Genomic DNA, 16,417 nt, shown 5'->3' with positions numbered 1-16,417 from the left:
CTCACATTTTCCATCTTTGTGTGTGTCAACGGAGCGGATAAGAAACTGTTAACAATCATCCTGAATGTAACTTAAAAAAAAAAATAGGAACGGAATTATGTGATACAAACAAAGATTCATATTGAATTTAATCTATAAAATGTTAAAGCAATTTATCTAACTAATATATTCTTTTCAACTGATAAAAAAACACTTTAAATTTTCAATTTGTGAGCAATAAACTAATCCAGCACATGTTTGATCTGAGGACAGTGGTGCGGGGGGGAAGCTGATTCTACACAAACTCCTTTCACCCTTATTACAGTGATATTAATAAAAGATTCTGCTTACAAGTGGCATGTTCTATTTGTGACCTCCGACGTTCCCGAGTTTTTACAAGAAATGAGTATTTTAGTCATGTTCATAAAACCTTACTTTCTAAGAAGCTTTATCTTTAACTCTACATATTGTTTCAGTAATTTAGGAACGTACAAAGTCCTTCGTCTTTTTAAAGCTCTTTCCCATTACCATATGCATCAAAATTTACCATCTTCGGGTGTTGGGATTTTTAAGTTTGTTTGTTTGTTTGTTTGATTGATACCATTGAGCTCCCGCTCCCCTGAATTGCTAGCGTGCGCGACTGCTATGCACGTGGTACCTGGTTCTATTCTCGTTATGAGCACTAAAATATGCCGATGATCGTCCAACGTCATGAAGCAATTAGAGATCTATCTAAACTGAAAGGTAGAAAACTCCGATCCAGAAAACCAGAAATAATAGCCCCTGGGAACCGATACGCTGACCACGCATCACCCAGTTAATTGTGTGCCATATAGCTGGCCATAGTATTTTATGTGCTTAGAGCCAGGGAATTCAATACTTCTTTCCAATCTCTGCTAACTTCATTAGTGTTTCAATTACATGTAACGAAAGGAAGCTGAAAATAATTATTTTTTTATTTATTTATTTATTTTATTTTATTATTATTATTATTATTATTATTATTATTATTATTTATTATTTTTTTCTATGTCTCTCTCACAACTCGCGTCACCATTGTGTACACAAATAAAAATTCTGAACTTCGTGTGACAAGAACCAATGAAAGACTTGGCCGGCCATTTGTCAAGCATTTTAGCCAGTGGAATGTCCATATTGTTGACCTTCTCAGACCAGTATAAATGCCACTACGCCACTCTCTGGGGAATTAAGTTCACATTGCATTGAGAATAATTTTAATAAACTATAGAAACCCTGTGTCATACATGGCATTGCTGCGACCCATTTTGAGAAGAAAGTAACACATTCTGAGTTATAGAGACTTATTTGTAAAATCCATAAATTATAATAAACTTCAGATTACTTAAATTGTGTATTTTGTTTCTCATAGATGGCAGCATCGTTGACTTCCAGCGGCCAAGGAACAAATTTAAAAAAGCCTCGAGGGTGTGAATCTTGTTTAGGAAATGTAAGCACATGTCGTCTTGTGTCTGGGATCTTCACTAGACCAGAGCTACCAGTGGGTTACAACTTAATAGCTCAAATTCCATGGGGCGCTTGCAATATAAATATTACAGAAATGAAACAAAGCAGGAATTACCTTGGTAAGTAGCATTTTCTGAATTAGTCATTGTATATACTCTTTGCATTTTAGCATAGTGTAAGTACATAAATTAACGAGTTTTGTATTGGGTTAGCTGAATTCTACCTAGGTATTAAGTAAATTTGAAGTGGTCGATGACGTGACTGTACAGGATTCATCTCGTACTATCCTCGCATGATTTTGTGAAATTATTCTATTATCGAGTTTTGTTTTGTTGTAATACTGCTGTCTCGTCACCGAGATTCATCCGTCATCTCTTATCATCCATCATTTTAATAATTTTTTACATTAAAATTATTTTATTACTAAACAACTGTTTATGAGCAAAATCAGTTATACAGGTGATTGGCCTGCACCTAAAAATATGAAACCTCAAATTTTGAGGTTGAGAAAGAAAGAAAGGATATTACTGCTTCGAATGGCAGAATAATTATGTAGTATGAAGGCGGAATGTTGGTTTGGTTGGGTTGATATTCAGCGTCCCCTTCAGCAGTGAGGTTATATGAGACAGTGTGCTAAATGTTAAGTGCATTCCGAACATGAGCTTCCGAAGGCGGAATGTGTCTTAAGGCTGGAAAAAGAGCAATTTAGTTTAATTGTAATTATAATTTTCTGTGATCTAGGTACTAAGAACCTTCTATTTTATACTCTTGCGTGATTAGTCAACACGAGAATAAAAGCAATTTTAAAAACATGAACCAACTTCTATTTTAGTGCTTTTATTATTTTCTTTTTTTAGCACTTTTATTATTTTCTGCTTTATAGTGTTTTTAAAAGTCAGTTATACATATTTTAAATGTATGTAATTTTTCAACTTTCGATGTCCAAAGATGCTTCTCGCAATCACTCACAAGAAAGCACATTAAATTCTGGCAAAAGTCGACTAAGATAGGCATGTAAGCAGCCATGACATCGACAATGATCAAAACATCCATTACCAAACAGTGTTCTCAGACTAAGTTTCTACAAAGATGTTTTAACCCCTTGGTTGTAAGCAACCCACCATACTTTGTTGATTATCTGGTTGCCGCATATTTTAGATTAAGTTTATTTAGTTACTAAATTATACATATTATTTTTGGGCATGATCTTCATGTATGGCTTTAATCCCTTAATGTATAAGTGATGACGTCTCTCATCGAGCATACTATCCGCAGAAAGGAAGAGAAGAAAGAAATGGGTAATGAAAGAAGCAGACTGAGATTTGTATGTTAGGTACTTTCCCTGCATTTGCCTGTAAATGAGGAAAACACAGGAAAAACCTCACTCAGGATGGCTGGTTGAGAAAACTGTTACACCTTTTTGACCGAGTGTCCCCACGAAAGGAATCAATTAATATCTCCCACCAAAGGCGAGAGTGTTAACGACTATGCTACGCGAAGCCACGTAAGTTTCCTTTATTTTAAAAAATCAGGTGTTACAGGAATTTGTTTTTCCAATTAATTGATTATTTATTTATTTATTTACAAATATTTTATACATAAGAAAGTTCCTTGGAATAGCTTTGTCAATTAGTGAAAAACACATCGAAATATGACCAACAGTTCTCGATATAATCACCAAAATCTCTACATACATATATACAGGTCACACTTAGAATCTTCTTTTTTAAGTCGGTTAAAAATAGTCTAAATGCAAAATGCTTTTAAAGTAGAATTTGATTGGATTTTTTAATAAGGAATTTCTGATTTCAAAATACTGAAGCTAAATTACGGAAACCGAGAAACACGTGGATTGCAAAACAATAACCAGCCACTATTTTATATTATAGATGCATGTTAGTGGTTGAATTCAAGACAATTATTGTATTTGAGAGAAAGTTTACTACAAGTGAAACATTGGGTATAAAATAAACAAGACAAGTGACACTAATTTATTCATCAATCTTTAACTATGTGACCTCAACTTTTAAGTGAGTGAGTTACGTAGGCAGAACCTTAAGCCAATTGCAAATGAAAAAATCTTGGTGCAGTTCACCAACTGTGCCAGATTAGCATATTTGTTTACCCTAGCAAAAGGTGTGTACATCCGAGTGTATACTACTTGATTTAGGGTGACCACGTCTTTTAGTAATGATTTTTTGATTTTTAGGGGGGGGGAATGGAAGATACATGATATTCAGAATAACAGACACATATAATTTCACATAATAACGTGGAATAATTTTAAATGGAAAGTGGAAAAGTTTCATTAAAAGTAATTGCGCTACATAAAATAAAAAATATATACTACAATTCCCAGTGAAAGCTCGTGTGATTGGAATCCCACGTTAATCTGTAGATCTTCGTCTCATGTAGCCTTGATACTGAACGGGATGCTAAACTCAAATCCAACCAACCACGTATATTACTTAAATTTTTGTTGCTTTGTAATTGTATTTTAACGAAGAAATTGCATCTCTTACCAGTTCCGAATCTTTTCGTATATTTTACGTACAAAAAATTCCTTGTAAGAAATATCGAAATTCAAAACATTCTGGACCTCTGATTTTGTTAGTTCTCAGTAGGAGGGCCTGACATCAGTATATAGTGATCAATCGAAACTGTGATTTGATCGAGACGGTGTTGACAGACGGGTTCTATGTAACTGGCACCCCAAACTTGCTAAACTCGTTAGATAAGAAGTGAAAACGCAATCTAATGCATTTTCTCACTAAATACTAACAAAGAATCGACGTGAACGTGTCATCTCCGGACATCCGAATCAAACCTAATCCATTCGATAAACATAACAAAGGTATGTTCATGCACAAAAAATTAGGTGCCATGGACAGCGGAGTAAGTCCGTGGGGCCCATTAACCTTGAGGAGAAAAGATATGAGGGAAAAGCTTGTATACCAATACAGAATTTCCTCTCATACCTATTCTGTCTATCACAGCCTTTCCCAACTTTTTTCAACTTGCGGCACACTACGGGTGTAACTTGAATTCTCGCGGCACACTCACAGATATTATTATTTGTAAATATAAAATACCGTGGTTTTTTTTTTTTTTTTTTTTTTTGTGATTACTGATCTTTTTCTTACAGAGAAGAAAGCTGGATCACTGGTTTTCCCCCATGGTAAATCATTATGCTTATTTTTCGTTCTAATTTAACAACAGAAAACAATTGCAATGAAATATTGGACTCAGGTTTTTAATACTAAGTTTTCTTTTTCGACAACTGTGTCCAACATTTCACTAAGAAGAAATATTACTAAATAACGAACGCACAAACAGATCTCTCTTAGTTTTAAAACACAAACATAAGTAATTTGTATCCATGTTTGCGTTGTCGAAAGTATTGAATGATATTTTAAAATTTCAATTTACGAAATATTTAGTCCGCAACAATAAACAAGCAATGATAGTCATAACAATGATAACAAATACTTTTTTCAACATTAACAAGAATTTTAGCAATGATAAAAAAAATGGATCAAAAGATTGCGATCTTGGCCGAGAATTTTAGGAATGATCCAAAATGTGCATCAAAAGATTGCGATCTTGGCCAATAATTAGTTTTTGGATCAGGGCCCACAAAAGTTTGGAACGGCTCCTAATCGGGTTTTCGTACGATTTTTTTTTTAAAGTGATAGTTTGGGTTTGCCTACACTATATGTAGTTCTCCAGATATAAGGCGTACAAGAAAATATTTGATTGAATGAAATATATTGAATTTTTTTGGATCAGGGGTCACAAAATTTTTAAATGGCCAGTAAATCCAATTTTCATATTTTTTTACGGAATAAGCACACCATACTGAGTAAATTGTTAGTTTCTGTTTGGCTACACTTTATGTAGTTCTCAAAATATGGGGCGTACAGGAAAATGTTTGATTGTAAGAAATATATTGAATTTTTTGGATGGGACCACAAAATTTTTTGAACGATCCTAACTCGAGTTTTCATATTTTTTGCGGAATAATCACATCATACTGAGTAAATTGTTAGTTTTGGTTTGGCTACACTATATGTAATTCTCAAAACATGGGGCGCAGAAGAAAATGTTTGATTGTATGAAATATATTGAATTTTGTGGATCAGGGGCCACAAAATTTTTAAAAAGTCCCTAAATCGAGTTTTCGTATTTTTTACGGGATAGACACATCATACTGAATAAATTGTTAGTTTTAATTTGGCTACACTATAAGTAGTTCTCAAAACATGGAGCGTACAAAAAAAATGTTTGATTGTATGAAATATATTGAAATTTTTGTATCAGGGGAAACAAAATTTTTGAACGGTCCCTAAATAAGGTTTTCGTATTTTTTACAGAATAAGTACATCATACTGAGTAAATGGTTAGTTTTGGTTTGGCTATACTATATGTAGTTCTCAAAATATGTTTGATTATATGAAAAGTACAAGAAAATGTTTGATTGTATGAAATATATTGAATTTTGTGGGTGAGGGACCACAAAATTTTTGAACGGTTCTTAAATCGAGTTTTCGTATTTTGTACGGAATAAGCACATCATACTGAGTAAATTGTTAGTTTTGGTTTGACCACACTATATGTAGTTCTTGAGATATAAGGCCTACAAGACAATTTTTTCCTGAAATATATTAGATCTTTTGATCCAAAAATGTACAGAAAAGTAACACGATATGAAACTTAAAATTGTAGATTCATTGTAATGTGAAATACAAATATACATTTTTTCCTGTGTCTTGCAATTTGATTGCTATAGAATTAATAATTTGTTTCGATTTCCTCGCGGCACACCAGCGGCCCATTCATGGCACACTAGTGTGCCGCGGCACACCCGTTGGGAAACGCTGGTCTATCAATACAAAACTTGGAACACATATTTCTTATCCCCTATAGTATTTCTCGAGTTACATTTGGATTGTGCTTGTGCTTTTACCCGAGGCCACCCCAAATTTGATGAGAGAGATTTCTGGAGGGAATTTTCCTAACATTCTCCCAATTTTTCCTGTTCAAGTACATTGTGGGCCCATTGCACAGCACCTCTGCAAAGTTTGTTTCATGCTTAAGAGAATGAACTATAAACCATGACTTTCCAATGAGCAGTGTTGATGCAATAGCTATTTCACTACGAGTCTACGATTTCCTTTATATTAACAGGGCTAATGGGCCCCAGGGACTTACTCCGTTGTCCATGGCACCTAATGTTTTGTGCATGAACATATCTTTGTTTTGTTTATCTTTGTTTTGTTTGTATATGGACTAGGTTTGATTTGGATGTCCGGATGACACGTTCATGTCCATTCCTTGTAAGTTACATCATTATGTTGTGTAGTTAATAGTGTGAGGAAAATCAGTTTCTCTAATTTAAAAAAAAATGCACTAACATATGAAAACATTTTTTAACATGCTTAGGACTGCCATTCTTTTAATTTATTTTAAAACACGAATAAATTGTTTCACGGGGGAAAACGTGAGATCTAGCAACTCTAACTTTATTTGAGACCTAGCAGGGTCAATTAATATCTTTGCCTCTTTCTGAAATTGTCACCTTCGAAAGGTGTGAGGCTGCAGTCACCTCTTCACTGTTTTGAAGTACAAAGTGGAACAGTCCGACGAGTGTTCAGCACTCGTCACTAGACTGATTAGTATGTGCTTTCTGCAACAATCCTATTGCATACAGTTTTATAGGTCTGCTTCTGTGTCTATATGGAATAAATATGATTGTTTAATATTTTTTCTGAAGTAACTATTAATTGCGAAAGAAGTGTTCGTGTGGGTGCATTTGCTATTCGAATGACATTAAAGAGAAAGAAAAGAAAGGAAATGAAATTAAATTGACATATTAACACATTAACATTGCATTAGTTTCATATGTTAAAGCTAATGTAGCATTGACTCGTATCTTTTATTTGATATCTGTTTAAACGTTTTATAGAGCGTTAAATTTCATGAAAGAAGTCAGAATGTTCGTAGTAAAATATGTGTCCTGTACATGAGGTGCTCAGTATTAGCTAGAACCATTATCGTGTGATAAGTTGGATTAAATTGTAATCCTGAATGCCATATCATAATGTATTAATGTACACTCATGTCCAAAATGATTGTTGCATATCTATAACTGTCTTCTTGCAAGAATATAATTTGATAGTGACTTTGCAGGGTACTTTTAATACTGATACTATGTGTATAATCGAGAAATGTATATTTGTGATAAATTTCATAGGAAAAGAATTATAAATACGAAAATTAGAATGAGTAAAACCTTCTTATTTACTGCTCTTTTGACATGAAATTTGCCACATACATGTCTTTGCCGATTATACACATACTAACATTATAAGAAATACCGGGCGAATTCGGTATCAAATTATACTTCTAGAACAACATATTTATAGAAATGCGACAATAATTTTGGACATAAGTGTACATTCATCAAAATATAATTGTTTAATTGTTTGCCATCATCTGATTGCATTAGAAATTTGTAGGTTCCTGTAGTGAAAACATCGAGTCTGGTAAATACTAAAAAGAGGATCATGCTTTTGAAGTTCCACTTTCACCCGGTAGATGTCTATAGCTGGAAGACGTTGCTGCCATCTAAAAACGATATATGTAATTTCTACTACCTTAGTTTCAATAATAGATAATAGGATATGGATTACTACAGATAAAGTCGCCGTTACCCGTGATGATATTAACGGTTTGACTCCATTAATGAACTAGGTCGAGATAATTGCTCTAGCTATCTATTGCAAATAACAGAATTATAAAATTCGTTTAAATTTATGGGATATTGATAGCCACCGTTAAAGGCGTCGTTACCCATTAAGATATTAACGGATTAACTCCATTAATGAGTTCGGTTGAAATAATCGCTCTAGCTATCTATTCCAAAAACAGAATTTTAAAATTTTGGGCCTTATGCAGAGTCGTTTTGTTTTATGATTAGCGTCATACTAAAGGCCTGACTACTGCAGGAAACATATGTTAGTCGAACTCTTTAGTGTGGCACTAATCACGCTTCAGAACGACTCTGCATAAGACCCTTTCTTTTGTTCAGGGGTTATCATGTGGAGTAACAGCATAATCTTTTGATTTGATTTGAGTTTAGGTCCCGTTCAGCAGCAAGACGTGGACCTACAGTTTAACGTGGGATGCAAAGCACATTCTCTCCACCGGGGATCGAATGGCGCGTACGCAAATTGCTTAGCCACGAGGGAGGATATATAATCTTTTGAGTTCCACTACGCAGTCCTAATAAAGAAGCTCTGCCCTATTCTATGCAATGCCGCTAAAGTGAAGCAATGCAAATACTTGTACGATGCACAAAAATCATGGCAGTGTACATTATGCCATCTTGGTCTCTGGAAATCCTCTTTTGATAGACTCAGAATAAATGAGTCAAACACCACCAGAGTCGGCTCTACCATATGTGCAACATGTGAATTTCTACGAAACGACAAAATATTACCGTAAAGTATATAAATTCAATATATATATGTATATAGAACCTGACTTCATGATGTTGGTAATAGTTAAATTTTATATTCTGATCTATCTATTAGCATATTATATTCTATTATATTATTACAATCCCTGCTTGTAACAGACGCAAGTAGTTTTCGAAACTACAACTTATTTATGCTTTACAATAGCTGAAACTCGATTGGAATTACTTGCTGTGACTTCTAGTGAACATGAAGTCAGATAAAAATTGGACTAGTCTTTCCTTGTTTAGGTGAATTCTATGTTTTAATTAGAGCTACTAAAATTATAATGGAACTGCGTATTTAAAATCATAGCTTTCACGTGTTCTTTCTAACGAAGGAGAAATGGCAAATAATGCTATTTGCACGGGGTGGCAAATTGTCTCGGGCCGATACTGAGCACAACGCACCTCTACTAACACCTCTGACATAAATTGACTCTGGTCGTTAGCTATATACGATATTTTGTGCTTACGTGAAAGAGATAATTGTAATTTTTATTTAAACTAGCAAATTCTCCGACAGAACTATATACCTGTATATACTTCTTTTCATCATTTAGCGGTCATGTTTGAAACCGTAAAAATCTGACCTTTGATACCTTATACTTTCGATAAAACCGGAAGTGACAAAATTATTTGATTTATCTATTTTTTTAATGCATACATGTTTTGCAGTACAATGACACACCATGGTGGAAAATGAATCATTTTATGACTGCAGATAAGAACATTGGCTGTATGTCGCTCAATATTCTTGATTAATGATGTCATTTTTAGCAATTCATTGTGACGCCTCCAGTAAATAAGTGTCAACTATTAGTATCAATCAAAATGCTTAAGCGAATGGGAAGTAACATTGGATGAAAGAATGATTGAGAAAACTAGCTCTATCATTTCCCGTTACAATCCAGAGTTCCTTAATACCACAATACTTTATTACTTAATAATAATAATAATAATAATAATAATAATAATAATAATAATAATAATAATAATAATAATAATAATAATAATAATAATAATAAGACTGCAGCAAACAGCGACTTGTGCAAGGAAATACTTTATTTGTAGGTCATTGATTGGTATAATTAACAGAGATATATATATAATTTGAGACTCTAATTCCCAGGCATACCCCTGACTATAGGCCTGTTTTAAAACTCAATGCAAGAAAGACCAATTTCCCTCTCTGTGTCACAAAAAGTGTAAATATAATATAACCTATCACGTTGTATATTAGCAGTCTTCATTATCACCTAGTTCGTTGAATCTTCTAAATTATTCTGGCCTTTTTAACTAAAGGCAGATGATTCTAATAAAAAATACGAATGTCTTGTCTAAATGTTCTGCTCAAAGGCGTGCTAAAGGGAGAGAGCATGAAGCCAGTTGACGATCTGTTCTGTAGTCAGTTTATTTTTCCTGCAGTTTGAAAGGAAAATGGAGAACTGGAAATTATTTGATAGAGGGGGCGCTAGCTTACATTGAGCATGCAAAATTTTACCGGAGCTAATGTTTCTTTTATCCCCATATGATGGTGATGTCAGAATGCGATGATGTCATGTTCCTAGGTGGTGCAAAACCAAGAATGCGGTCAAAATCCAATATGGCTACCATGCCGTTCGATAGAATTGTACACTTTTATTTAAATAGACATTAATTATAGTACAATTGTTTTGCACATAGTTTTCATCAGTGTTAAACAGGCTTTCAACTGGTACTACTTATGTTAGACTGTAACGCAAAAGAGAGGAGCTGTGAGGGAATTTCAACAAAAATTCCCTCTAAAATTTCCCTTTCGGCGAATTTCGCGACCCATAGCTATGCTCTCCTTGTAGTCATCATAAATCCAAATATTTAGAAAAATATAACACTTTATGGATGACAAATTCTCCAACTTTCACTTCATTCGGAACAATATGTGGGAAGAAAAAAATAATATTTCAAGTTCTTCCTAATTGTAATTTTGTCACGTCCACTGTGAGGAAGTTTCTGAATTTCTAAACAAAATATCACATTTATCAGTTGTCAACATTTCCACATTCTTCTACATTACAAGCACAAAATGTACAAGGTGGTGTTCTTTGTTTCTTACATCCACAATTCTCAGGATGCACTTTCGGCATTTGTAAGGCTGCATAAGATCAAGCGCACTCGAACTTCTTGTCATGAGTGTCTGTCTGTTTTAGAGTTCCGAGAACTTGTGGAGAAGATAGGTTCATCTTTGTTGCTGTGGAAACAATTCGAAACATTAGAAAAGGTTAAAAATTTATAGCACAGACTGAATTTATTCCTCAGTGAGTGTTCTACATTGAATGACACATTTCGGGTCTGGTGTCAGTACTATGGTATGGTAGAGCTTCTGCTACACATCATTCGGGCCGATAATTACGGCAACTGGAGTCTCCATCTAGTAACAATCAAGAATATTATTCCATATATATTTTTTTTTCATTTTGAATCCTCGTAATTATGCACTCTGGATGACAGTATACTTGGAAAATATGATTCGTCTTCCAAATGATGTGCTTAAGGGATTTCAAATTGGGAGCTTCGTTAAACGCACAGATGGTAAATTCAACAGATCTGCTTCAGACCATGCTCTTGAGCAAACCCTCATTCGATCATCGAAAGTCCAAGGAGGAATTATAGGCATGCATGCTAGAAGTGAAGTTGTCACAGATTGGTAACTTTTATATTATGAAAAGAATGCTATGAAAGAAGTCCTTTGCCAAGCATGTGGACTGGTTTGTGATGCTACTGGAGATATAGATTCTTCATATGATGAGTGGTTGCCCCACCTTCCTGAGACGAAGAGGATGTTCAAAGCTAATAGCTTACTTGAAAGAATGGAACATGCTTCAGTAGGATTGTTGAGAATTAGTAATGGACTTACTCCTAACTCTGAAATTACAAATGTTTTGTTAAATCTGGAAGAGAATGGTACAAACAAGTATGAAAAATGCAGAGAGGAGAGACTCATTAATCCGAATATAAGCTTGCGCGATCCCATCAAAAGAATAAAATTACATACCTTCACTGCGTGCCATGCTATCTCTCCCAGATCAAAAGTCATTAATGTAACTACTGATAAAACACTGCAAACAGTCAGAAATACACTTCTCTTAGCTTCAGAGTGAAATTACTCCTTTAAGGAACTGCTCAAATATGAGCTTCTTCCATACGCTAAAGCCTTATTGGATGGATTTGGCGTAATAGGAGAGCAAAGAAAGCATCGTTGATGAATGCAATAGCAACATAAACTATGTGCAGAACAAATGAAGCAGACTTAAAAGCTCCTACTAATACAGTAGTTCATGTGTATGACGGCATGGCGCTAGTATACGTAAATCCCTTCAGAAAGTTTTCGAGAACAAATACATTCGGTGACTATGCAGGTTATCTACTGAAAATAAAACTAAACCGTTCACTTCACGGATTTATGCTGTTAATCGAGTGGATGCTGTCTTCGATCGCTATGTCTGTCATGTTAAGGACTCGGAAAAATACCATCGTGTTTCCCATGATGCCACATTACGGATTGTAATGAAAAAAAAAAAAACAATACAAAATTTCCAAAGCAGTGGAAACTTAAGCTCATATGAGTACAGAGCAAACTTCATTCAATTCCTTGGCCGATAGTGGAGAAATGAAGCAGCAAACTTATTTCAAGATGGACAAGAATTAGTGATCAGTGGTAGTTGGAAAAATCCACAAGAATGTAAAGAAATTTTCAAGTCAACATGAACACCTTTTCCGGAATTAGAAAACAACCATGTAGATGCCAACGCCAGGATATATTTACATGCATCATGCTATTCAAAGTTGAAACAATAATAGCATCTCAGTAATCGTGAATAGTCCTGACACCGAAGAATTTAATCTAGGTATCCATTTATGACAAAACTTTATAAGGGCTAGATGTCAAGCCATGTGGCTGAATTTGGGTTCAGCAAAACGACAAAATCTAGCCATACATTCAGCTGCTGAAGCGCTAGGTAATGACTTGTGTGCGATTGTGCCTGCTTTTCACAGTTTCACTGGCTGTGACACAACCAGCATGACTGGAACAAAAGGAACTGCATTTAAAATAGTAAAGAAGATGGGCGATGCAACTTTAAAGCTCTTGAGGAACCTGCTATTCCAACAACTTGCGGATGTTCACCAACTTGGAATGCTTTATTTGGCAATTCCGAAGAACAAAGGGGCCAGTAATGACGACTCTCGGTTTCAAGAATTTATGAAAAAGACGTCAGTGATGAATTCATCATCTAAGCTACCATTCACCTCACACTGATTTTGGTTTCACATTTTGCATGCCATGTACAAGATATACTTGTGGCGAAGCGCTTCTAAACCGATTATTCCCACTCAGGATACAAACCTCTATGGATTCTCTAAAAGTAATGTGTATGGGCATCAAACTACACTTATGACAAGCAATTCGAGTGCGCTTGATCGTATGCAGCCTTGCTAATGCCGAAAGTGTATCACGCAGAATTGTGGATGTAAAAAAACAAAGAGCACCTTGTACATTTTGTGCTTGTAATGTAGAAGAATGAGGAAATGTTGACACCAGATAATTATGGTCTTTGGTTTAGAAATTCAGAAACTATTCGTTAATTTGTCAAACCATAATAACCAAACTTGGTGATGGCTCTGAATCACGAGCGGTAGTTTTTCTTCAAAAACTGAAATTACATTTAGCCTACACATACAGTATGCACATACATTTAGACATTTTTCTAAGTTCCTCAAATTTTCTTTTATCTGTGTTGCCAGTTGAAAGGTTGTTGTATAGTTATATTGATTTGTACTCTAATTTCCAATTTTAATGAATCACTTGACAAAAATTTCATAATGTATTTTCGGTTTTCATGAAATATTCACCCTCGTGGTAGTAATATTAGATTTTGGCCGCCATCTTGGTTTTGCACCACCTAGGAACATGACATCATCGCTTTCTAACATCGCCATCATATGGGGAACAGGATAGAAGAAACATTAGCTCCGGTAAAATTGTGCATGCTCAATGAAGCTAGTGCCTGGTCTATGAGTTTAAAATTCCTTTCCAATACCCTGGTTTCATAAGACTCAAACTGTTGCTTATAATAGGAACCATACAGAGACGAATTAAGACTTTTGGGGCCCTGGAGCCGACTATTTCAAGGGGGGCCTATGTTACGAATAATTCCAGCGCGTTAATTTTCTTTGCTGCCTTCTACATCCTCATAGACTTATCGAAACGCCGAGAACTATGCTGTAATATTTTAATGTACTCCAAGTTTACAATAATTAGTTTAATTATATTCATTATTAACATATACTGCAGTGTAACACACAAATGTCAAATACAAGCTAAATGGTCAATCTCAAAAAATAAGCATCGTGAAGACGCTGGTGGAAAAAGACCTAACTCTAGTGATACCGGGTGAGAAAATTAACATAGGTCTGAAGCCTATAATATAAGAAGTTGATTCTATATTTTAGTATTAAAAAGAAAGATTTTGGGGATCCCCTGAGCCTAGGGACTCCGGTGCCTGGGCTCATTGGTTCCGCTTTTAGTCCGCTCCTGGATCCATACCATTTTCCCGATTTGTAAACGAGGCTAGCACTGACACCGGGAACGCACCTGGGATTTACATGCAGGGAAAATGAATAATTATTTTATCAGCTTTCCCACAAAGGTTCACGTTCAAAACTGAAATTTAATGATCTAGTGTGAAAGAATAGATAGAAAAAACGGCTAGTAATTTCTTGATATAAAACAATTTAATTACCGCTTCATCACGCAGATATTTATTTCCATATGTCAATTAATATTGCTTTGAGTTGACTTCATAAACCAACGTAACATACATGTAACCTTAGAGTGAAAAGGGCACCCAAACTCCAAACAAATATATTACCCGATTTAATATTAATTGACCTCTTTTTATATTATGTTTGATTAAGTTTATTGACAGAACTAAACATAAACAACGAAATTATATCTATTATTTATAAGATTATCTAATAATCCCAGTCTCTTATCACAGTCTGAGCTATATCTAATCTATGGGGAAAATAAAAAAAAAGTTTTAGATTTTTGTTTTCATATTTATTTCTATTTTGATATATGTTTGTTTCTAATATTGTAAAACAAATATTAAAATGCACATAATAAATCCAAGTAAAGTATAATAAAATTTATTCTCACGTCCACAACTTTATGTGAATGGCAACACTGTTCGTTTATAGAGATTTCAACGCGTGATAGGAGAAATAACTTGTCCCACCCTTCTTGAAAACGAGATTTACATGTGCTAATGCTCGTGCAAGGGATATCTCCAAACCATGTTAGTTACCCCAGAAATTCTGGTCAGCTATATTTATTGCTAAACGCATTACTGAAGTTTCCAGATTGAAGTGAATTCAGAACTGTGCTAGTTGTTTTAAAAATAGGTCTTCACCAAGAAAGAAAAATAGATTAACCTTACACTGATTTGTAGTTTTTTTTCTTTCTCTTAAACAAAACCATAGAATAACATGATCTACAAATAGAAGAATGACCAAAAATCTAGAAAATGATAAAGGGTGAACCTGAACCTTTTTGTTAAGCAAACTGTTTTCGTATGCACAAAACGTGAATATCACAAATCAGACATTCAATTATAAACTCATGTCTTGATACTCCTTCTAGCTGAAATACCTCTTCTTCTCACAATGAGAATAGGATTATGCAAAGTATTTGAACTCATTCCCTTTCAGAATACACAATTCAATGAAAATGCAATAACAAAAATTCGTAGTGTCACTCCTTTCCTACCCTCCTCTTACCCCTTCTCAATTCCCATGTCGTGATGTGGATGGTGGAAGTTGAACGTTCACTTAAACGGCATTAGGAGAGCCACTATTCTTATCTTCGCCTCGGAAAACTTTTCTTTGGACACTAATATCGGTCGTTTGAAGCGGTAGACCCAAATTAAATTCCCTAAAGGATCTCATATGGTGCGGATCCCATGCTAATCTGTAATACCACGTCTTATATAGCCTTGTTGCTGAAAGGGACGCTAAACTCATACCGTACTAATATCAGTCGTTTTCGACTCGTTTACATTTCGCCTCCTTCCCAGCACGAATTCTTATCCCATTGCTGATTGCGGATGAATTTGAATTAAAGCAACTTGGGAAATATCACTATTCATCTCAGTGACCCCGGAAACTATGGATATCACACTATTATCGATCGTTCTCGATTATTTTTACATGCCATTTCTTCTAACCCGCACCTCTCACCCCTCATGTCGATGGAGGATAAATTTTACTTAAGCAGCATCAAGAGTCACTATTCCTCTCAGTGAGCCCGAAAACTATAAATTGGATACTAATATAGGTCGACCATACTACCCCATTATATGTCCAATCAATAAAATAATCAACTAATATTGCTTATTC

General features: G+C 34.8%; 1 protein-coding gene across 1 annotated transcript in view; it reads left to right on the top strand.

The window, feature by feature from the left end:
• The window catches only part of LOC145676991 (thrombospondin type-1 domain-containing protein 4-like), a 310,223-nt gene that overhangs the window by 216,102 nt on the left and 77,704 nt on the right, over window positions 1-16,417 (top strand). The window contains exon 2 of the mRNA XM_081747712.1: window positions 1,370-1,583. Within this exon, the coding sequence (XP_081603838.1) occupies window positions 1,370-1,583 (214 nt within the window). The remainder of the gene's footprint in view (window positions 1-1,369; window positions 1,584-16,417) is intronic.

The sequence above is a fragment of the Thermobia domestica genome, chromosome 2 (assembly GCF_964235325.1).
Source record: "Thermobia domestica chromosome 2, izTheDome1.hap1.1, whole genome shotgun sequence".
NCBI classification, from domain to species: Eukaryota; Metazoa; Arthropoda; class Insecta; order Zygentoma; family Lepismatidae; genus Thermobia; species Thermobia domestica.
The sequence above is the reverse complement of the archived record's forward strand: the minus strand, read 5'-3'. Positions and strand labels throughout refer to the sequence as shown.